The following is a 24,799-nucleotide window of genomic DNA, read 5'->3' as shown; positions in this document are numbered from 1 at the left end:
TTGGGTCTTAGTTTCTGTGCGAGGGCTTTCTCTAGCTGTGGCAAGCGGGGCCACTCCTCATCGCGGTGCGCGGGCCTCTCACCGTCGCAGTCTCTCTTGTTGCGGAGCACAGGCTCCAGACACGCAGGCTCAGTAGTTGTGGCTCACGGGCCTAGTTGCTCCGCGGCATGTGGGATCCTCCCAGACCAGGGCTCGAACCCGTGTCCCCCGCATTAGCAGGCAGATTCTCAACCACTGCGCCACCAGGGAAGCCCCTATAGAGAGAAACTTTTACTGACTTTTTGATTACCCTGAAGTACAGTTTATACAGAAAAGAAAGGATAGATGCTGCTGTTTATTGACGAAGTGACTGGTTTCTAGCATCCACCAAAGCTGACCAATATTTTAAAAATATCATGAACTTTTGAGTTTACTGATGCTCAAATTATCCCATCTTTGGCCAGGAGGAGCCTCTTTAGATTAGCCCCCGAGTCCTTCTGAATGATACTACAGTAGTCACCTTTGACAGCTCCTTTGCTTTCTGGCAGAACATTATGTTCCAGGTTCATCTTGTACATTTCCTGGGCCATTTCTCCAAGGAGCTCTGCTTCCTTTTCGTGAGACAGGAGAGAGATCACATCTGGGCAGTAGTGTATAATTGCCTTTCAACTAGCCCCTTTCCCCCAGTCTACTCTCTAGTCACCTGAGATGTGAGGACATAAATCTGACCATTCCCTTGCTCAAGAAGCCCTTCAGTGCTCTCTGCTGCCGTCAGGACAAGGCCAGCTCCTTAGCACCAAACAGCAGGCCCTCAGTTATCGTTTACCCCCCCCTTCTCATTTCCTACTGGTCCGCTCCGTAAAATTTACAACCCAGCAATCGCACTCCCAGCACTCCCCATGCTGAATCACACTCCTGTGCCTTTTCTCATACTAATCCCTTGACCTGAAAACACCCACTCCTACCACTGCCTTTCTAACCTCATCCCTTGTCTCACTTGACTCAGTCTTCGAGATTTCACCTTAGTTCAGGTTATCATCTCCAACACACTTTTCCCTGAACCAGGAGCAGGGCTCTCTGTTATCCATGGCCGTGTTTACCTGTAAGAACTTAATGTCTGCATGTAGCTCTCCTGCACTGCTCCGCCATGATGACTGAAAAGCAGTAACTATATCCACCTCTAGCCCCAGCATGGAGCACATTACCTGACACCAAGTGGACGCCCCCATCTGATCCCCTGCTTCACAGAACAGACTGTCTATTCTCCCAGCACAGACATCCTTCCACTTCTGCTGCCCACCGATGCCTTCCCCGCTCTAGCTCAGCCTGCAGGTCTGCTAGGCGTGGAACAGCGGTGTGTTAACCTCTTCTGTTTAACTTGTGACTGATGGGCTAGCTGGGAGACTAAAAGGGAGCTCACTGCCCTGCTCTGGTTACAAAGATTGAGGGTGCGAAGATAGTACCTGAAACACCTCACATTTCCTGCTCCACCTCAGCTGGGGCCTCAGCCAGGAGTCAGAGTAACAGGAAGCTGTTTACAATGAGGGTGACAACCAGAGGGCAAGTGTGACAAAATGGAGTAACCTGACTGTAATGCAAATTTTGGTTTATAATCACATACATGAACTCTATGAGGACAAGGATTTTTGTATTTTCACTGATGATTTCTACCGTCGGGAATAGAGCCAGGCCCAGTGGGTGACCACAGATATTGCAGACCACGGTACTTGCAAAATGAGTGAATTGTCATGCTTTTTCCATTATGCATCCCCAAATGGCAAAGCTTGGCTGTATACTGGAACCAACTACACGTGCTGCTACCATGAACCCCCTATGATAAAGGCTGGGTAGGAGGAGGACCAGAAAAAGGCCTGGTCTGTGTATGGAACAGAGAATATCCCCAACATCTGTGGCAAGCTGGGGCTACAGACTGAGAGGCCCAAGTGGGGGTCTCTTTATTTCTATTCATACCTAGAGCAAACTTAATCCTGTCCTACTCCCAGCCCCAAGAACAAGAAGTCAGACAGCACCCCAAACCTCCCGTTCAGCTGTGGCCTTGGATTTCACACACACTTACACAAGGAAAGGTTAAGGAATTTTCTTTATTTTTTACAAATTAAGACTATGTAGATTCCATATATTTCTGAATCAAAAACACCTTTGTCTTCACAGTATGAGTTAGAGAATGCAGCCTGAGCTGGAAACCAAAGAACTTGAAAAGAAAGTGATAATTACAGTGATTACTGTATTAAAAACCTGTTAGGCATTTTCTTTAAAAGTAGTTTTTTATATCTTGTCATTCTTGGCACTGTTTCTAAAGAAAAACTCATCATCCCAAGCAAAAAAAGCACAAGAGGTGGAGTTTGGCTTCAGGAGATGTAACTCAGATTCTCAGGCCTAGCAGAGAATCAACAAATGTAGGGAGAGTTGCTATTGGGGGCTGAATGGGAAGGAAATCCCTTTTAGTAAAGTCTCAAGCCACAGGCTGGAGACAGCAGTTTAATCAGAGGGCAGCATCCTCTGCAGCAGCGAGCCATTCCGAGTGGCATGCCACTCCAGGAATCACACAGCCTGGGAACAAAACTGTTTCATGGGATGGCACAGTGACGTGGTGCGCTGTGAACCAGTAGCCACTGGGTCAAACTGTACTGGCTGTGAACAGGGAAAGCCAAAAATGGTGTCCTACTAGCAATGAGTTTTCGATGGCTCAGTTCCCCTTACGTTGAAGCCCTGTGAGTAGCCAGAGCTGCAAATGCTCCCAAGGCTGCCTGACCTTCTGTGCCAGCTGTGGCTGTGGCAGCTCACAGGGAAGGAGCTGGTGACCCCGTTAGTACTGCCCCACACACACACTTGCAAACACAGAGCTGTAGGAAAGCAGAAGTCTTGCAGGTTTGGTCGCCCAGCCCCTGCCTAAAGAACGCTGCAGATTTCCAGAAACAGGTGAACAGACCAAAACCTGAAGTGCATCTGTAAAATGGACACGTATCTACTGCCCCAAATCTCTGGCCTGACACTACCTATTAGTGCCCAAGATAAGACAAAAACGCACCTAAGGACTGTTATGAACGCTGCCTCCCAAGCCATCACGGCCCGTGCCACTGGTATGAACAAAGACCCACTCAGTTAATGGGGGAGATACTACTCTCCCCTGCCCCAAACAGGCCCTCATCTGGGTCTGGCAGGATTAGTCACAATTACCTCAGAGGCTCAGCCATGCCCCTTCTCTATCCTTCCTCTCCCGGGACCTTTAATCACAGCCACCTGGTAGAGGCCACTCAGTAACCAAGGTAGTGATCAATTTAACAAAAAAAAAGGGCAAGTCTGGGAACTCTACATTATATCTTGCCATACATAATCAGCCACTTCATAGATGCCTGACAAGAATTTCCCTTTGTGCTGAAACCCTCCCACCCCACGGATGGAAGGCAGGCAGATTCCAAGGGCCGGACAAGGGAATGGAAAGGGAACCCACACAAATCCACACTCCTTCTGTGATGGCAAGGCAGGAAGGCACGTCTGCCGGAGCAGCAGTGACTCCGGCAGCTCAGGGGAAGCGAAGCACCCACCAGAAGAGGCTTTTCATGTTCTCTGCAGGGGTCGGCGGCTCAGACATAATAAGCCTGAGTAGCAATGGGACCAGCAAACGTCTTTCCAATGGAAAACACACTGCCTAGTCCCATAGGAAACGCACATAAAGCAAACAACGCTGCGGGAAGAAGGGCCGAGCAAGGCGTCTCTACCGAACAGTTCAGGTCCACTGGGTGAAGCGCAGTCGCGAGGCGGACTCTGCAGATCCCGCTCATCACGGCGGACTGGCTGCCTGAGCAGAGGAAGAGGCTAGGGGTGGGGGATGACAGAAAAGGGAGCAGGGAAGAACCCCAAAAATATGAAGCCAAACTCCAAACTATAATTTGCTAATCAGTTTTTTGATCAAAAAATTCAAAACAGAGAAAACCACAAAGTACAAAAGCTTTTCTGATGCTTTTCATTATCACAGAACACGCCACCTGTAATGTGTGCAAAGAGGAAATGAGGGGCGAAGGGAGAGGAAGTCAAACTGGGGAAGGCTGGATGGTCATTTCACTTCTTCTCCTTCTTCTTATCCTAGAAATGGAGGGAAATTACCCAGTTAACTTCTGGCATTGACATTTAAGCTAAAACTCTTGAGTCAGCCGATACCTCACTGCCTTTGGTTAGTGATTGGAAGGGATCCGGACAGTAAAAACGGAGGAGAGATGCTCCTTCAGTATAGGAGGAACTAAATCTTAACCATCTTCTGCTGGTGGTCTCCCAAGTTGCTACAGACTTGACAAGAATAAAGGTTAAGCAGCTGTTCCCGTTGCTACCCCATGAGTAGCCAGGTGGGCTGCCTACCCACTCCTGGCTACTCACAACCACGACAGCTCAGATCCCAACCACTGAAGGCTGCAGACCAGTGGTGTACCCTAAAATAACTAAACGAGAGGCCAAGACCAAGCCAAGATCAACTTTCCATTAGGCCTGAGAAGAAAGCATAAATCCTCAGCATAAATCAGCATTCGAAATAATACAGTCCAGTTGAACTCTTCATTGCACTGGGGGAAGCCCAGGGTATCACTACATGGATGAAAAGGATGTTGTTTTGACTGAAACTGGAGGACCTGCTTGGTCCTCAGTCCAATCGCGGTACAGACCAGACAGAGGACCACCAATCCCATCTGGTCAACTGCTTCCATCACCACTGCACCGACTCACATTCCACCTTAAGTTCTGTAAAGAAAGGCCTGTGCTTTCATTTGTTCCCCTACTACTGGAATGGATGATGTCTGCCACTCACTAACCCTATATAGAATGCCTCTCTTGAAAAAAATTAAGACTAACAAATGGGTAAAACTGGCCTATTTCTAAAATATATATACAAAAGCTGGTGGTATTCTATAAATCCTCTAGGATATCTTTTTGAGTCACAACTATCTTTACAGCCTTTAAATTCCTCATATAGTAGATTGTTTCTTGTTGCCACTAAAACTCTTTTCCTTTTGATACTAATCTCAGGGATTCATTTAAAAAAGAAAAAAAAAAAAAAAAAAGGATGATTTTTACTTGTTCCTTTTTCTCCAACAGCTAAAGACTTCTAGTTGAACTCTTACTCAGCGGCCTGCCTTACAGTTACCCTGGACCCACACAGTGTGAGCAAGTTCTCAAGCTTTAAGTTCACATAGATGCTGAGCTCAGGAGCCAGTCTTTCATCTTTAGGTGGTGCTAACCTTCTCATTCATAGCCAGGATCATCATGAGTTTTCTGAAGAGAGTAACGAAATCTAAGAAGAGGTCAACGCAGTGCCTGAAAGAGAAGAACCAGGTCACAAACTGCACTTCCCACTTTCCTTTATCCACAAGCCCACAAAGGTGCAGAACACAGAAACCCTGCCCCAACCCCAAGAGTCAACTTCACCAACACTCCACCACCAACTAAGTAAAACTCTAGTGTCTGAGATCCTCTTCAACTCAGCGAAGCCATGGAGCACAGAGAAAAGAAAATTTAGACTCTGCAGAGGCCTAAGTCTGAACCCTGGAACTACCATTAACTAGTTGAGATTCTGAGAGGATTACTACATTAAAAAAATTATATGCATATCTTCTTCTCATTGTTAAAGGTTTAAAGAATACAACAGTATTAAGAGTAAAAGGTGAAAGATTCCTTTCCCTCTCCTCTGCCTAGAGGTAACCACTATTCAAAGTATGGATAATTAAATACATATTATTAGTCCAACTTTTAAAAATCTGATGTCTTTCAGGAATTGAGGGAAACGATGCTTTTTAGTGCACAGTTCCAAAACCATGGCTATCCGATCATGTATGCCCCTGTGGCCACAGAGGTCAGCCAGTGCCATCTGGGCCACTCTTATTCCTACCGACGTGGAAAGAAAGGGGAGTCAAGCAAAAGATCATCCCAGAGAATGAGAGAAGAGTCGTCGAATGGAAGAGTATGCCTCTCCGCTTCATACTCATTAAAGACCAGGCTTCACACTCACCAGATATAATCTTTATCTCCATTTTCAGCCTTTTCAATAATGAGCTGAGTATCAAAAAGGACAAAGCCACACATGACCACCAGTCCCACATACAGGTTTGCCTAACAAAAGAAGAATGAGATGAGGTTACCATGTGGTAGACATTGTAGAGAAAAAACAGCCATACCTCTTTCTGGCCCTTGGCCACTTGAAAGTACATCTAATGCTAACCCTACTGACATTAACATTCGTGGGAACTGAAGCCCACAGTGAAGACCATATTACTTCCCTACGTACAATTCTGCACTTATTTTTTCAGGTCACTGGAAGAGCTTCCATCATTTTAACAAGGAGCCACTGCTGGACTGGCTTTAGAAAAATGATCTCTGAGCAAACCATCTCCACTGCAATGTCCAACCCCTGTTCAGTTTGTATTTCCACCTGTAGCAGAAGGCTCCGTCCTGGGAGGGTGAGTGGCGAGGCTTCAGGAGCACTGCCCCACAAAGATGAGAATTCTTAGTCTATCTTGGCTATAGGGGGTTAAGCAAGAAAAAGAAATGCAAGGTAAATGGCTGCTGCAAAGGTATATGCAAATCTCACCTGGAAAAGCCAAAAGGATCCGAAGAAAAGATTCCCCAGGGAAGACAAGAGCATCAGGCTCATGGCCGACATCAAGACACCTGTAAGAGAAGACGAAAAGCCATCTTGAGAAAAGCCAAAGCGAAGCAAAGCAATCCCATTAAGGCCATTCTTTACTTGCCCCCCAAAATGAAGGCTTTCAATTTCAACCCAACAGTCACAAGTTGGAGGTGAGGGGAAAGGTCCTAGTGAGAATTCTGGCTAAAGTGGAGACTCTCTCCCTATTTTCCAGTCCACACATACCTCCCAGAAAGAGGTAGCTACGGCGCCTGGCATAGAGTGCACTCAGGGTGAAGCAGGTGAAGATCATTGCTGTGCCCAGGAAGGCGGTGGGAAGGATGCTGTTAAGGGAAAAGACCATTATATCAAGGGCTACAGGTATATAACCTATACTTAGAAGGTATATTTAGAAGGTATATTCATAAGACACTAGTAATAGTTACCTGGGGTTGATGGCAATGCACAAGTCCAGAGCAGGGCCCAGGCCAACTCCTAGAAAACAAAAAGCCGCAGAACACAGCATTAACACCAATTTCTGAAGAGGATTCTCATCCCAAAGCTGATCATCAATAGCATGGGCATGCCTACAGTCCTAGAAAACAACAAAACAAGTGGACTAACGTAATTAAATCTTTCTCTCTTCCATCCTTAACTGTTTTCCAGAGAACAAATACTCGACTGAGTTATTTATGGACAGACCTGCACAACTGTCCCCTTGGCTGAAAATCATAGATGACCCAGTAGGAATAGACATTAGGAAAAATGAAGCAGGCATGTCAAACATTTTCCAGCTAAATTATAAGGCTGCAAAACTCTGAAGAGCAGTGATGTGAGACTGTAATGTAGGCCAGATCAGGAATTAGATGAAAAGGATAAAGAGCAAAGCAGTGCCTTGTGGCCAACAACCTGTAGTCATGAAGGCTGACTCCCTCTGTAGAAGAAAAGGCCAGACCGGTTCTGCAGGTGGACACCTGCCAACAGAAGGGTGCAGCGGCAACCTGTTCCAGCTCCAACATCTCCTCTACTCTGGCTTTTCTCTCCTTCTGATAATCCCACCCCTTTAATACCTTCAAAAACTAGCTTTCCCTGATTTAAAAATCTTAATCTCTAAATCCCTTCCTTTCTACAATTTCTTCAACACTGTATAGATTAGACGCACTCAGAACGAGTTGTACTAACTCAAATGTTGCTTTGCAAATATTTTTACTATGTACTTTGAGACCTGTTTTCCTTAATGACAATTCTAGAAGATCTGCACTTTTAATTCTTTTCTTGAGAATCAGCAAAGTGCCCTGTAGGATGGATCTCAATGTATGACTTTAATTAACTGTCCACAAGATTCAGAACAGATGCTCCTATGATAGTTGCCAGTGTGAGTTCAACTAAGTCAGATCCTTGGCCTAGTTTAGTCCCATGTCCACCATTAACAAGCTATGCTACCTAAGCTCTTAAACCTCATTCATTCAAGCACAGAAATGCTTATTTTTGGATACAAAAGTAGAAGTCACAGACACTAGTCACAAAGAGCCCTCTAGATGGGGAAGCAAGATGCACCTATACGAAATAAGAAAGCAATACAAGGCACACTCAAATACAAGACAGGATGGTACAGTGTGCCAGCTGGGGTGCATCTGAATAAATATATATCTTGGGCCTTAATCTAAAGAGATACTAAAAATACAGTGTCCCTCCCTCAAAATTCAACCAATCCCTTAACGTACCTGTAAGGAAAGCAAATCCAGCAAGAAGTCCCAGTCTTTTTTGCTCAGTTTCATGGCTATGAGGTGTTGCCATCAGCCAAATCATCAACCCCAGGGAGCCCAAGGCAGAGAGCAGGCCAGCCTGTCAGATCCAGTCAATAATTAAACACTTGAAAGTATCAAATTTATTTTGCAAGAGACCTTATTGGGTTCAAATATTCACCTGGACTTCCTAATATTTGCTTCTAACCTGGAGGCAGCAGAAAAGGCAGTGAGGGCTGAGGAGAAAAACCAGAAGCTTGAAGGACAAGGTCAGGACCATGGTGGATGCTGGAGGCAGTCCATCAACTGTAACTGCCCAAGTCAAATTATGAGTCTGACCCAAGAAACAGAAAAGATGAATCAAAGTGACAAGTGCTTGAAGCATATTCCAATCTGCAGAACAAGTAGGAATGACCTCTCTTTGATCACTTTAAAACACACACACACACACAAATGTATATACACACACACAGAAAAAACTGAATCATTGTGCTCCCCCCTCAAATTCATGTTTAAATCCTAACCCTCAATTTAATGGTATTTGGAGGTGGGGTCTTTGGAAGGTGATTAGATCATAAGGGTGGAGCCTTCACAAAGGGAGATTAGTGACCTTATAAAAGAGATCCCAGAGAGCTCCCCTGCCCCTTCTACCACGTGATGACACGGGAGAAGCTGGCCCTCACCACAGAACAAATCTGCCAGCACCTATCATGATCTTGGACTTCCCAGCCTCCCAAACTCTGAGAAACGTTTGTTGTTTAAGCCACCCAGTTTATGGTATTCTGTTATAGCAGCCAGAATGAACTAAGACAGAGAGTAAGAACCAAAATGTTAAGTTAATTTAGGATGATGGGATTATGGAGTTTTATATTTCCTTCTTATCACTAGTCTGTTTTCTAAATTCTCTACAATGAACATGCATTAGTTTTATAAGAAAAAAAATTTTGTTTTAAAGCAAGTGGGAAAAGTTACAAGCATTAGAAAGAGAGGAAAATCATCAAGGATGTATGTAGACACCAAAGTTTCTTCCTTCTTTTAAAGGTAGAATCAATCCTCAGTTTTCACAGTAGTTCTGCTCTATACGGCCACTGTAAGCAATGAATCAGTGATACTGAACAAATGCTCCTGGAGGAAGTAAAGGTTTAAGCTCTTTCGAGCCTCCTGTCACATTTTTATCAACTGGTCAATACAAAACCTTGTCGTATATGTCTTTTCTGTTTAAAGACACTTGGATATATACTGTCGACTCATCAACATAGAACTCGTGCCCAGCCGCACTGTAATTCATGCCTGAACAAAGCTTATCTAACACACGTATTTTCTCTACAAGGCACATCACAGTCTTGCACTTAGTAATACCACTCAGCACTTTTTAGCACTATGCCTGAGGCCATTTTAAACATCAAAATCACCAAGAAAAATTATAAAAATGCCGAAAATGTGGCACTAAATAGACTATGAAAAAGACACTTGTTTACAGTATGAGAGCTTGAAAGAAGGCAGTGTTGCCACATTCAACCTCAGCTAGAACATGGTGCAATGGACAGCTCGAATTTTTTGCCAATCTGTGTATGGCTGCAAAGGTCCACAAAAACACCATTAGAACTGATTTTAGGGTTACAAATGAATTTTGCTGAGTAGGTAAATCACAAATACGGAATCCATGAATAATGAGGATGACTATATTTCACTATATTACTTTAAAAAACAAACAAAACACAACCAGAAACCAAAAGGGCCACTTTTGCCTCAAAGGTAGAATATGTTTTAGTCTGAACTCGAGGGATCAAAGCCCTATCTCTGAGTGTCTAGAGCAATTTTTCACACAGCCTGTGCCAGGAGGTGCCTGAGCGTGGGGATGCCTGATCACGCCACTCCTCAGCAGTGCCAAATGCCAACTAAGCTGCATCCCTGTACTTACACTAAAAAGGCCACTCCAAAAGGGACAGGTCTTGGTTAGTGAGCTTCAAACTTTCGAGTATTCCTCAACCATCCCTTTTATTGCTTCTAGCCAAACTCAAACTCTCACTCAACAAAGGAAAATGAGTTTCTCAAAGAATAAAATGGGCCAAATCCTTAAAGGTCTCAACCCTGTCTCTCCTGATAATCATACAATCAGTGTTTTGTACCCCAGTACTACACAGTCATTCAGGCAAAAAAAGAGGAAGAAAAGATAAAAAGGTTACTGTGCAAAACCACCCCAGCACGCAGACCTCTCCCCAGTGGGTGGGGGTCTTGTGTGTCAGCAGCACACCGTTCAGTGTCAGGGTCAAAACATCCTGTTTTCAGCATCTAGAGAAGGCAGAGTTGGCAGAAAAATTAAATGGTTCTGCATGTCCTGATTTACAACTGGCTCTGGCTGGGTTCAGATCCCAAACTACTGAGAAGTATTAAGGAAGGACATAGGCTTGTACTACCCTGCTGAGCTAGTGTCTTCCTAATGCGATTTGGGCCACAGCAACTAGAGGAGAAAACTGCTCTTACCTGAATGAAATGGGTGACCACATGGACATAGGCCCCGGCAGCCGCCACAAACATACAGAGGGCAAAACTGGCATAGACCTTCTTCAGGTGCTGCTGCGTCGAGGGGGTTCTAGGAAACAATGTTAATAATGGCCATTACTCCAGGACCAATCTCATCTCTAAGCTAAGAATAATTTTCCTTCTTCTTCCCAGGGAATATGTGAAAGTTTTGGTACAATAAAAAAAGAATGCTTTGGGGGCTTCCCTGGTGGCGCAGTGGTTGAGAGTCCACCTGCCGATGCAGAGGACACGGGTTCATGCCCCGGTCCGGGAAGATCCCACGTGCCGCAGAGGGGCTGGGCCCGTGGGCCATGGCCGCTGAGCCTGCGCTCCGCAACGGGAGAGGCCACAACAGTGAGAGGCCCACGTACCACAAAACAAAACAAAACAAAACAAAAAAAAGAATGCTTTGAAAACTAGGTTAACAAACAGAAAATCTTAAATGCTGAGGAAAGCCCCAATGCCCAAACTATGAACAATCATTACCCAAACTAAAATAACTAAATGGCTTTCCAGCGACCACACCGCAGCCCTTAGACTTTGGGTGCTTTTATCAGATCCTCTGGATTCTAGCAAAGTTAGTATGTTAGTTTACACGTACAAAAGTTAATACACCAGGAAAAGGAAAAGAAACAAGATATAAAGGGAAATGTAATAAGAAAGTACAGTTAAGGTCAAAGCACTTACATGTGGGAAAATTTAAGGAGTGCATCAAAGTTGATCTTCCGATCAAATATGTTCATGATGCTAGATTCTGTGGGACACAGCCTCCACTCTGTGGAATCAAGGAAATAAGAAAAGTAATTTTAAAGATACAAGGACACACAAAATAACAAACAACTTTCTTATGAAAAACAGCAACATACAAGTTTGGAAAAATGAAAGTTATATCTAAAATCCCACTGCCCTAACACCACCATTTGCATTTTTATATATTTCCTTCTAGAATACATTTGCAATCATACGCAACCATTTTAAAGGGGACAGAGGAACCCATCTTCTTCTCCCCAAACTGTTTCATTACTAGCATTTGATTTCTATTCTTTCAGAAGATAACCTGCCCCTTTAACATCTTTTTTTTTTTTTTCCTTCGGTACGCGGGCCTCTCACTGTTGTGGCCTCTCCCGTTGTGGAGCCCAGGCTCTGGACACACAGGCTCAGAGGTCATGGCTCACGGGCCCAGCCGCTCCGTGGCATGTGGGATCTTCCCAGACCGGGGCACGAACCCATGTCCCCTGCATCGGCAGGCAGACGCTCAACCGCTGCACCACCAGGGAAGCCCCATCCTGCCCCTTTAAAAGACAGTTTGTTTCTTTGAGAAATTCTCTATTAGCAAGCTAGTTAAAGGGACCCAGTCTTACTGGAACATAAGGCAACTTGTCATTTTTTCAAGATGCCAGAGAATTCCCTCAGCAAAGGCACAGAAGTTTAAAGATAAAGAAGAAAAATTATAAAGCTGGATCTGACACTAGGGCTTGCATTTTTTAAATATACATTTAGAAACTTTCCACCCAATGCAATTTAGAACTGAACTGTAAGGGAGCCACAGTTTTAAAAAGAGGAAAGTTCCTCCATGAAAAAGAAATTTGTGCAGAGAGAATTTTTTAAAACACAATCTCAGAACCTTTCTTACAGAAGAGTGGGAATAGTACAAGGAATTTCTGCACACTTCACCCAGATTTCCTAAATGTTAGTGTGTCACCATATCTGCTTTATCCCCCCCCTCTATATAGCAATATATGGAGACCTTTTCCTAACTATGCAAGACACAATGCCTCTTTACATCTAAACACTTCAGTATGTATATCCTGAAAACAATGATCAAAATCAGTAAATTAACAATACAATACCATTACCTAATCTACAGACCTTATTCAGATCTTGTCAACTGTCCCAAGTGTCAGAAAGGGCATTTTAAAACTGAACTACAACCAGGTTACCATAAAGTCAGGATCTTAAGTTTTGCTCTCTCCCCTATCTCACATGCAATCCTAAATAAACACATTTAACCTACAGAACTAAAAATCTAATCAAGAGCTTTCATCCTTCCTAAATATCAATCCTCCAGATTCTTATTAGACCCATAATACCCATTCATTTCAAATCAGCCAAAAACAGTGGAGAGGAGGGGATTAAAGCTAAGTTGTTTCAAAGACAGGCCTACTACTCACACCCATTCTATCGGCACCTAGCCCAAAACTCAGCAAAATTAATCCAGGCAATAAAAGTAACAATCCCCAAAATGACTTCCCGAGGAATTCTGGGCCAGTGGAAAGATGCCATCCTTAGAGTTCACAAGCATCACTACCGCGTGTTTCCTGAGGCTCTCTCTCATATATGGAACAATTACAATGGCTGGCTTGCTTTCTCTGATTTCCTCTTTCCTTTCTCACCAACATCCCTACTCACCTCAATTGTATTGTTAGTTTTGTTCTTAAGGATAGATACAGTGAGAAGCTGCAGAACCTACTAAAGCTGTTCCTCTCACCTCTAAGTCACGGGGTTCTGGGCCCTCTTGATCTAGATGGTGCGATGGTTGCAGGCTTTTGCACGGCCAACCAAAGCCTTCCATAACCATGATGAATCCGTCCTCTAGAGAACACACTTACAGGATGGCAGAATCCAGCACCTGGAAATTGTCTTTGTTTAAAGCTTCCATTAACTGCCTTAATGACATCCCTAGACAGAACTTGCAACAGCACTGAAGCAACCTTCAGAGCCAAGTTTCTCAGTATTCACAACAAAGCTAGAGTGCCTCTTGCTTCCAATTTCAAGAGTTGAAGTGTGTGGGGGGGGGGGGTGTGTGTTAAATCTGCAAATACCCTGGGGATTATTAGTCAGAAAGGGGCAACACTCTGTAACCAGACCCCAATGAATGGAAACTGTGCGAGGGGAGAATGTCAGTTTGCTCTCTGGCATTTCCCAGGGGGTACTGACTGTCTCTCTTACAACTGCTGATGGAAAAACCAAAACCATCAAAGGTTGTGAGGGTAGGGATAGAGGTATCAAATATGAATTTCTCCATGATTTAGTGCCTTGCAATTTAAAATCATTAAAAAATTAATTAAAACCAGTTTTCCAACATTACTACCAACTCTAAAATTTAAGTGAAATATGTAATCACCAAATTTTCTAGATGCAAAGGTACACAGCAATTTTAGTAGCGGCAGCTTCATGGGGAAAAATGCAATAAAATATACATTTAATAAATATGATATGATGTATATGTGACATAATTTCAGAACTGTTAAAATTAGAGGAGAAAAAAGTTAGGTCTTAGAATCAAGGAAACATATGACAGTTTGCTCTCGGTCTGTTCTAGACAGACAAGAACTAACATACAGGTAAGTAATGAGTTAAAACTGTTCTTAGGGCTTCCCTGGTGGCTCAGTGGTTGAGAGTCCGCCTACCGATGCAGGGGACACAGGTTCGTGCCCTGGTCCGGGAAGATCCCACATGCCGCGCAGCAGCTGGGCCCGTGAGCCATGGCCGCTGAGCCTGCGCGTCCGGAGCCTGTGCTCCGCAACGGGAGAGGCCACAACAGTGAGAGGCCCGCGTAACGCAAAAAAACCAAAACAAAACAAAAAAAACTGTTCTTATAACTTTTGCCAGATAGACTAAACTTACCAGTTTTCTATCTTAGCCTCAACTACTTGTGCTCAGAAGCTGTAGAGAAAAGGTATCTACGTTTCAATGGTTCATATGCAAACTCAGCTGAACAAGATTAAATTGCATTCATAACTCAAAAATAGCAGCTCCCATACCAAAAGTATTTTCAGTCCCAGGGACAGACAGCTCTCAACAGGGCTTGAAGTATTCAAAACCATTAACCAAGTAACTCGGCTAACATTCCAGAGGGGCCCCCCTAGTTAAGCGAAAATCTCGGTTTTAAAAAAAAAGTACAGGGAATTCCCTGGCAGTCCAGTGGTTGGGACTCCGCATTTTCACTGCCAAGTGCCCAGGTTCAGTCCCTGGTCAAGGAACTAAGATCCTGCAAGCCGTGCAGCTCGGCCAAAAAAATAAACAAAATAAAAAATAAAAATAAATGTAAAAGTACATTAAAATGATAAATTTTATGTTATATATATTTTACCAAAATAAAGGGAAAACGTATACTACAAGTTACTCAAAAATTATTCATTATAGGACTCCCCCTAACATACACTGAAGCCCATTACGGAACGGATACCAGCAATAGTCTGTCTCACCCTGGACCCCAACTCATACAGAGTTCTATACTCAAATCTAAAACAGGGAGGTGGACAGTGCCTCAGAGACCCATGGGAAATTTGCCTGCACTGCATTTGTAAATGAGAAGTAAATGTTCAGGTGTTACATAACCAAATTCCTTTAATTTAGTTTAGAGACTCATTTTATGCCTTCATCCTTTGAAAGGCAGGATACCAAAACTTGTCAAACTTTGTCATGCATATATTGCTCAAGCTTTGTTGGAAGTGTCACCATCCGTGGTTCCCCAGGCCAGCCTCTCTGCCAGAGCCACCCGAAAACAAAACAAAAAACTTATTGCACAATAGGACTTCCCTGGTGGCGAAGTGGATAAGAATCCCCCTGTCAATGCAGGGGCCACGGGTTCGAGCACTGGTCTGGGAAGATCCCACATGCCATGGAGCAACTAAGCCCATGCGCCACAGCCACTGAGCCTGTGCTCTAGAACCCGCGCGCCACAACTACTGGAGCCCATGCACCTAGCGCCCGTGCTCCACAACAAGAGAAGCCACCACAAGAAGCGCACACACCGCAACAAGGAGTAGCCCCAGCTAGCCACAACTAGAGAAAGCCCGCGTGAAGCAACGAAGATCCAATGCTGCCAAAAAAACAAAAACAAAAAAACCCTTACTGCATAGGTTTATCAAGATAGAAAAACTCAAGTAAACACACTGTCCTGAGTTAGGTATTCCTGGAGTCTGCTTTTGTTTGAGGAGGGAAGGGCAGCAGGGGCAGGTAGGAGGAGACAGATATTCTTATCAATTAACATCTTTGTCTTCTTACATATTGTTAAATCTCTTGTTGTTTTCTAAGAATCTTCCTTACCCATGTCCTAAAACAAAATATTATCAACAGCCAAGCCTTAAATTAAAAAAAAAAATTCTCCTCAATCTTATTCCAACAACTACTAAGTACAATGCATATGAAACATGGCCAAGTGGCCAAAAGCTATGCAAAACAATCATGCATTTAGTATTCATTTTTAAAAAATCCTTGCCTTTAACAAAGAAAAGCTTGCTGACTCCTGGATCCAGCCGAGAAGCTACCTCAGTGTATACAATTTACCAACATTAAACCAACCAAAGAAACATTGTTCACACATTTAATTAAACATTCAGTGCACGAATTATATGATTCTTCATTCCTGTTGTAGTAATTCAACCATCTTGAATCCTGTTCCCACACCCCCAAAAGGGACCAAATTGATACTTGAGAGAAGAAAAATCTCCTGTGGTTAAACAAAAAAAGGTGGTGGTGGTGGGGGGGGAATTGTAATTTTTTTTAGTAGTTCTTTCTACTGAATAGTTTGTAGACTCTACAACCATGTCCCTAGCATAGTGGTTAAGAGCACAGCCTGCTGCGTTTGAATCTTGGCTACTTCCTTAGCTGTGTGATGGAGCAAGTTTCTGGCACTTAACCTCACTGTGCTTCAGTTTCCTCATTTGTAAAATAGTAACACTTAATATTCCCTACTTCATACGGATGAGGACTAAGTGAGATAATACAACGTGCTAAGACTAGTGCTTCGTGCTAAGAATAGTGCTTTATGCTAAGAACAGTGCTTCGTACATAAGACCAGCTCAATATATTAACCATTGTTTTTACTAGTGTAATTCATTACTCTCATGTCCTCAGTGCACGATTTTCCCCCTTTTCTTAAATTTTTGTTGTTGTCTATAATCATTTAATGAATGTTCCAAACACACCCTTCACAGGCTACAGGTGATGATTTTCCCTTTTAGAAGTCTAGTTTTAGGGACTTCCCTGGCAGTCCAGTGGTTAAGACTTCACCTTCCACTTCCAATGGAGGGGGTAAGGGTTCAATCCCTAGTCTGGGAGCTAAGATCCCACATGCCTAGTGGCCAAAAAACCAAAACATAAAACAGAAGCAATATTGTAACAAATTCAATAAAGACTTTAAAAATGGTCCACATTTAAAAAAAAATCTAGTTTTAGAAGACATTTATCATAGGCCTAATTTACATATGCTCTGTATTTTAATTTTTATATGTATTATTCAAGAATTAGAAATGAAAAAGGAGGGGCTTCCCTGGTGGCGCAGTGGTTGAGAGTCCGCCTGCCGATGCAGGGGACACGGGTTCGTGCCCTGGTCCGGGAAGATTCCACATGCCGCGGAGCGGCTAGGCCCGTGAGCCATGGCTGCTGAGCCTGCGCTGCGCAACAGGAGAGGCCGCAACAGTGAGAGGCCCACCCCCCCAAAAAAAAAAGAAAGAAAAAGGAGAAGTAACAACTGACACTGCAGAAATACAAAGGATCATGAGAGATTACTACAAGCAGCTATATGTCAATAAAATGGACAACCTGGAAGAAATGGACAAATTCTTAGAAAAGCACAACCTCTGAGACTGAACTAGGAAGAAACAGAAAATATAAACAGACCAATCACAAGCACTGAAACTGATTAAAAATCTTCCAACAAACAAAAGCCCAGGACCAGATGGCTTCACAAGCAAATTCTAACAAACATTTACAGAAGAGCTAACACCTATCCTTCTCAAACTCTTCCAAAATACAGCAAGTAAGGAACATTCCCAAACTCATCCTACAAGGCCACCGTCACCCTGATACCAAAACCAGAAAAAGATGTCACAAAGAAAAGAAACTACAGGCCAATATCACTGATGAACATAGATGCAAAAATCCTCAACAAAATACTACCAAACAGAATCCAACAGCACATTAAAAGGATCATACACCATGAGCAACTGGGGTTTATCCCAAGAATGCAAGGATTCTTCAGTATACACAAATCAATCAAGGTGATACACCACATTAACAAAGTGAAGGAGAAAAACCATATGATCATCTCAATAGATGCAGAAAAAGCTTTTGACAAAATTCAACACCCACTTATGATAAAAACCCTCCAGAAAGTAGGCATAGAGGGAACTTACCTCTACATAATAAAGGCCATATATGACAAACCTACAGCCAACACCGTTCTCAATGGTGAGAAACGGAAACCATTTCCTCTAAGAGCAGGAACAAGACAAGGTTGGCAACTCTCACCACTATTATTCAACACAGTTTTGGAAGTTTTAGCCACAGCAATCAGAGAAGAAAATGAAATAAAAGGAATCCAAATTGGAAAAGAAGGAGTAACGGTGCCACTGTTTGCAGATGACAACATACTATACATAGAGAATCCTAAAGATGCTACCAGAAAACTACCAGAGCTAATCAATGAATTTGGTAAAGTAGCAGGATACAAAATTAATGCACAGAGATCTCGTGCATTCCTGTACAATAATGATGAAAAATCTGAAAGAGAAATTAAGGAAACCCTCCCATTTACCACTGCAACAAAAAGAATAAAATACCTTGGAATAAACCTACCTAAGGAGACAAAAGACCTGGATGCAGAAAACTGTAAGACACTGATGAAAAAAATTAAAGATGATACAAACAGATGGAGAGACATACCATGTCTTGGATTGGAAGAATCAACACTGAAAATGACTATACTACCCAAAACAATCTACAGATTCAATGCAATCCCTATCAAACTACCAATGGCATTTTTCACAGAACTAGAACAAAACATTTCACCATTTGTATGGAAACACAAAAGACCCCGAATAGCCAAAGCAATCTTGAGAAAGAAAAACAGAGCTGGAGGAATCAGGCTCCCGGACTTTGGACTATACTACAAAGCTACAGTAATCAAGACAGTATGGTACTGGAACAAAAACAGAAATATAGATCAATGGAACAGGATAGAAAGCCCAGAGATAAACCCATGCACATATGGTCACCTTATTTTTGATAAAGGAGGCAAGAATATACAATGGAGAAAAGACAGCCTCTTCAATAAGTGGTGCTGGGAAAACTGGACAGCTACATTTATGAATGAAATTAGAACACTCCCTAACACCATACACAAAAATAAACTCAAAATGGATTAAAGACCTAAATGTAAGGCCAGACATTATAAAACTCTTAGAGGAAATCATAGGCAGAACGCTCTATGACATAAATCACAGCAAGATCCTTTTTGACCCACCTCCTAGAGAAATGGAAATAAAAACAAAGACAAATGGGACCTAATGAAACTTCAAAGCTTTTGCACAGCAAAGGAAACCATAAACAAGACGAAAAGACAACCCTCAGAATGGGAAAAAATATTTACAAATGAAGCAACTGACAAAGGATTAATCTCCAAAATTTACAAGCAGCTCATGCAGCTCAATATCAAAAAAACAAACAACCCAATCCAAAAATGGGCAGAAGACCTAAATAGACATTTCTCCAAAGAAGATATACAAATTGCCAACAAACACATGAAAGGATGCTCAACATCAGTAATCATTAGAGTAATGCAAATCAAAACTACAGTGAGGTATCACCTCACACCAGCCAGAATGGCCATCAAAAAATCTACAAACAATAAATGCTGGAGAGGGTGTGGAGAAAAGGGAACCTTCTTGCACTGTTGGTGGGAATGTAAACTGATACAGCCACTATGGAAAATAGTATGGAGGTTCCTTAAAAAACTAAAAATAGAACTACCATACGACCCAGCAACCCCACTACTGGGCATATACCCAGAGAAAACCATAATTCAAAAAGAGTCATATACCATAATGTTCACTGCAGCACTATTTACAATGGCCGGGACATGGAAGCAACCTAAGTGTCCATCGATGGATGAATGGATAAAGAAGTTGTGGCACATTTATACAATGGAATATTACTCAGCCATAAAAAAGAAACGAAATTGAGTTATTTGTAGTGAGGTGGATAGGCCTAGAGTCTGTCACACAGAGTGAAGTAAGTCAGAAAGAGAAAAACAAATACTGTATGCTAACACATGTAAATGGAACTAAAAAAAAAAAACTGGTTCTGAAGAACCTAGGGGCAGGACAGGAATAAAGACGCAGATGTTGAAAATGGACTTGAGGACACAGGGAGGGGGAAGGGTAAGCTGGGACAAAGTGAGAGAGTGGCATGGACATATATACACTACCAAATGTAAAACAGATAGCTACTGCGAAGCAGCCACATAGCAGAGGGAGATCAGCTCAGTGCTCTGTGACCACCTAGAGGGGTGGGATAGGGAGGGTGGGAAGGAGATGCAAGAGGGAGGAGATATGGGGATATATGTGTATGTATAGCTGATTCACTTTGTTATAAAACAGAAACTAACAAACCATTGTAAAGCAATTATACTCCAATAAAGATGTTAAAAAAATATATATATATATATAATTGAATCACTAACTCACAGCTAGCTACATCCTGAAGGCATAATATTTACCCAAATGAGAGAGTAAAATTAAATGGCGGGGAGGGGGAGTCTAAGAAAATTATAAACTGGAATTTGAAGGAAACTGGTAAATCTTACTACTGATTAAAATGACTTTTGTTTAAATGGCATGCCTCTCCTCTGGCACATTTACACGGTACCTCCTGTCCCCCAGGACCACAAAGGTGTTTTGAGACAGCCTAATGACCACTAAGTGATAATGTGATGTGGTAGAGAATTTGATGAAGTAAATGTTTATTAGCTTGATGCTTTCCTTGCAACCCCTAGGAGGTAGGTCAGTTTGATTTCAGGAATAACAAGAAATTCTGTCTCGACTAGGGCTGGGCTTTGATTGTCCTAGATTTGGACTCTAGATGTCCCAGCCCATCCCTTAACTTGAACCAAAATCCCTGGATTAGGTAACCCTGAATCTCTAGGAGGCTGCCTCAGAACCAAACCAGTAACTGGAGATGGAATGCCTACTTCCTTCAATAAATTATTATTATTTTTTGCATCAAACTGACACGCTTTGCTGAATCTCCCTCTCTATAAGCACAACTGTTTGACAGACACTGAATCGCAGAACGGTCCCAATGTCCTAAATACATAATCATCCTCCAGTATAAACCAGCAATCCCTGCCCAATAAAACCATATTTAGCCCAAATGAGAGTAGACATAGATTAGGACAAACAGCACACCCACTCAGCCCTCATCCTTGAAGCCCTTTTTTTCCCAAGTGTTCTGGATTCCAGTTAATTGTTCAGGAACTTTTCTCACACTTTTCCCTGTAAGCACCCCCCCACACTGAAGTCTCTAGAGTAAATCTAGACCCCCATCATCTAATCAAGTGTTGCGACCACAAATCAACATTCCCCCGCTGGCTCAGAGAGGAGCCTACCTTAATAGAGGGCCACTGAAGTGGCCCTAAAAACCAGTCTCTACAGTTTTTCTCTCCTTGGTTTGAATACTGGTTTTGAAAACAAAAATGAGTATGTATAATATAAAAGCTACTTCATGAAATTTGGTTAGAAACTCTAGAGGAAAACAAGGTGGAGTAAAAGACACTTCTAGCGGATTCTACAGCCAAGTCAAAGTAGCAAAGGAAAATTTAGCAGGATAGTGCCTCAAGAGAATATTCAGTGTCTTCCCAGAGGAGACTCATACCTTTGGGTAGTTTATGAAATAAAGTGAAACTCTTCAGGCTAGCAATAGTACCTTTTATAACAATACCACTGACTGCACTTATATGAAATTAAACAAATTTCAAAGTGTTTTATTATATACACTATTCCCTTTGACCATCACACACATGAAGAAAGGGCAAGAATGATTAGTCCCACTTTAAAGTTTAAAAAGTAAGTTCAAAAAGGCAGCATAATAGTGGCACGAGCACTCGATTTGGAGTCACAAGTCCTGCCATATTCTACCACATAACTTTGGGGAAATCATTTTACCTAAGGTCATCTAGGCTTCCTCATCTGGAAGGATGATTAGCTAACACCTGCTCTACTAAGCTCAATGAATGCCGATAAGAAAATCTGTGTGAAATTATTGTAAAGTGCTAAACACTTTACAATGGACATTAAATGGACATTAGTACTGACCAACATCAGAAAGTTGAAATAGTAGAGCTTCCCTGGTGGCGCAGTGGTTAGGAATCCGCCTGCCAATGCAGGGGACACGGATTCGAGCCCTGGTCCGGGAAGATCCAACATGACGCAGAGCAACTACTGAAGCCCGCGCGCCTAGAGCCCGTGCTCCGCAACAAGAGAAGCCACCGCAAGGAGAAGCCCCCGCTCGCCGCGACTAGAGAAAGCCCACGCGCAGCAACGAACACCCCTAATGCAGCCAAAAATAAATAAATAAATAATTATGATTTTTTTAAATAGTAGAGCCAGAATCAGGTTAGGGATCTTCTGACCTCTCAACCCTGGTGCTCTTTCTACTATTACACCCTACAGCTGAAAAGCAAGTTTTCCTATAGTTTCAGCTATAGGTCAAGAGAAATTGTAAAACAACAAACATATGTTGATTCCTATTATACTTTTCTGCATTTTTCAGCATTTCTACAGTAAGTACGAACCATATGCATAAATCAAGAAAAGACGTGGAAATGCTGACCAAACATCTAGATTAATTTTACCTTTCCTATTCTTTAGGAGAGTGAGACTTCACTGGATCAATACTGGGGAAGGGAGAGAAGGGAAGAAAGAGGGTACTAAGTCAGGTTTCCACAACAAAATGAATAATGGAAGAAGGAAACTCTGAATCCAAATTACAGACTGCACTTCTCAAGGATTCAACCATTCTGACCCCACTGGAGGAAAATGGCAGAGAATCCAAATGTCAACATACTCTTGAAGCCAGGCCAAAAAAAAATTAGACAAGGAGGAATAATAAAACACCAAAGAGGGTAAATCAAATAATTACAGAAATGTGTTTGCAGAAGCTGTAAGAAATGTAGTTATGAAACTTTTATCTTTCTTGAACTTAATTCTTAAACTACACATACAACCAAAAGATAAACTTGAAATAAATAAGTAACTAGAAAAGCCCATTCGCCACTAACCTTTAACCTTGAAATTTTTGTCTATGTTTCAGGCACAGTCAGCTCTTCTACGTGATTACACATTCACAAGTTAACTATTACTGGAACAGAGACTCAAGTTCAGAAAGGTTTTTGTTGTTGTTTGGTCAATGAAAGGCTCATGCGGCAGGCAATGCAACCTGGGCTGGCACCGGGCTGCAATTCCTCACTTAATAAACACACAAAAATACCACAGCTCCAGCAAGTACGTCCAAGAAAAAAAGAAAAACAACCGCCCAACGACGCCTTTCCTGAGCGAACTTTGAGAAAGACGCCCACAAGGCCCAGGACCAAGCAAAGCTAAAGCCACCTCACCTGTCCAAAGGTAACCAATCAGACCAGAGCGGGGCCGCCCTGGGGGCCTGGCAAGCCAGGCCTGGCCCGGGTCTCTCCTCACCTCCCGCCTCTGCTGTTGGCTTCCAAGTAACTAAGGAGCCTCGCGGGTCACAGAGGAGTGTGACATCACCCGCCCCGCCGTGACAGGGCAGCCTGCCGGACCAGGCCCTCCTGAGTCCCAGCCCCCGCCGCTCACCCAAATGGGGCCCGGCCAAGAGGACCCCCAGCAGGCCAGGGATCTGTCGGGTGGGGCGGCGATGACCACAAACCCGTAAGGTTTCGCTTTCATTCTCCTCGGAAGGAAGGTGCGGGGGACGTGCCCTGAATTCAAGGGATCGAGGTTGGGCCTGGGCCGTCTACACCGGGCGGAGGAGGAGGAGGGACGCGCAATGGGGGGGGGGGGGGGGAGAAAGAAGGCCAAGAAGGAGCCTTCGCTAGCGCTAGCATGCAGAAAACGCGCCTTGGACTCGTCCCCGCCCCTCCCCCGCTCCGGTACGGTTGCGCAGGCGCGGTAGTAGTTCTCGTTTTCCTCCCCTCCCCGCCTAGCTTTCCGGAGTCCAGTTGTCGACCAGGGCCCACTTTCCCCAGGATGCAGTCAGTCCGAAAACGGAGACTACTCCCACTCTTGCTCAAGCAACAACTGCTAACCCTCTTTCCATTTCTCACTCCCGGCTTGCGCAGTCCTAGCTTCAGACGTACCTTCTGACCCACCGCTCAGGAGCCCAGACAGCTCTCCTACCACCGGATGTGCTTCTGACTCTCCCAGGGTCCGCTCCGGACTCTTTACCTCGCGTCCGCCCCTCGAGGGAAGCCCCGCCCCCGCGTTCCGCTTAAGGCAAGTCCTCATTGGCCGTTGGTTGCATTTCTGCCTTTCCATTGGCTGTACGTGCATAAACAATGGCTGCTTACTTCCGAGCCATTTGCTTGACGCCCGTGTCGATCAAGACTCTAGCCGCCAACCAGCGTCGTAGCGAAAGATATCCGCCTTCTTCCCTCATAGAAAGGGTCGCGGTCCAAAGCCGCCTCTAGTGGACAAAAAGAAGAGGGGCAGGCCCCACCCAAGACACAGAGCAAGTAATTCAGCCTCCAATACGCGCGGTGGGATATCACCGCGAAGTCCCGGGATTCTGGTCATGGACTGTTAAAGAGGGAAAGAGATTCAGAGAACACCTATAAAAGCGCTCTCACAAGGGCCAATTTACCGTGAATCTAGTGAAGCCGGCCTCAGCGCATTCTCCAGGAACTCGAGGAGGAATTAGCAGCCCCATTCCTGCATCGGACGCACGGACCTCACCCTGGAAATCACACTCTAAGCCTAAGTGGTGGCCTTGGGGTCTTGGGCGGGGCCAGCGGGTTGCAAGGACCACCTCCCCATCCACCTTGCTTGGGGGAGGTGGGTATTAGTGCAGTGGGTGGGAGGGGAACGAGTGTGGCTATCTGGCTGAGCTGCTCTGGCAGCCCTGAAGAAACTATGCCAAGGAAAATCAAAGGACTGGAGCTCCCCGA

General features: G+C 43.7%; 1 protein-coding gene across 3 annotated transcripts; it reads right to left on the bottom strand.

Annotated features, from left to right (window-relative positions):
- Positions 1-2,062: 2,062 nt before the first annotated feature.
- TMBIM6 (transmembrane BAX inhibitor motif containing 6) lies at positions 2,063-24,108 on the bottom strand. 3 transcript variants are annotated; one of them, XM_027106195.1, is made up of 10 exons: positions 23,993-24,108; positions 11,563-11,650; positions 10,837-10,945; positions 8,332-8,452; positions 7,054-7,102; positions 6,854-6,951; positions 6,572-6,651; positions 5,993-6,093; positions 5,226-5,301; positions 2,063-4,083 (listed from the first exon to the last, which is right to left on the bottom strand). In XM_027106195.1, the coding sequence occupies exons 2-10, from the start codon at positions 11,616-11,618 to the stop codon at positions 4,060-4,062; spliced, it is 714 nt and encodes a 237-aa protein (XP_026961996.1). In that variant the 5' UTR covers positions 11,619-11,650; positions 23,993-24,108; the 3' UTR covers positions 2,063-4,059. The 3 variants fall into 3 exon arrangements, with proteins under 3 accessions (XP_026961996.1, XP_026961998.1, XP_026961997.1); XM_027106197.1 differs by lacking the exon at positions 23,993-24,108 and adding an exon at positions 23,490-23,686; XM_027106196.1 differs by lacking the exon at positions 23,993-24,108 and adding an exon at positions 23,273-23,561.
- Positions 24,109-24,799: the final 691 nt, after the last annotated feature.

The sequence above is a fragment of the Aethalodelphis obliquidens genome, unplaced genomic scaffold (genome assembly GCF_003676395.1).
Source record: "Aethalodelphis obliquidens isolate GAN/ISIS:26980383/991018 unplaced genomic scaffold, ASM367639v1 scaffold8, whole genome shotgun sequence".
NCBI classification, from domain to species: Eukaryota; Metazoa; Chordata; class Mammalia; order Artiodactyla; family Delphinidae; genus Aethalodelphis; species Aethalodelphis obliquidens.
The sequence above is the reverse complement of the archived record's forward strand: the minus strand, read 5'-3'. Positions and strand labels throughout refer to the sequence as shown.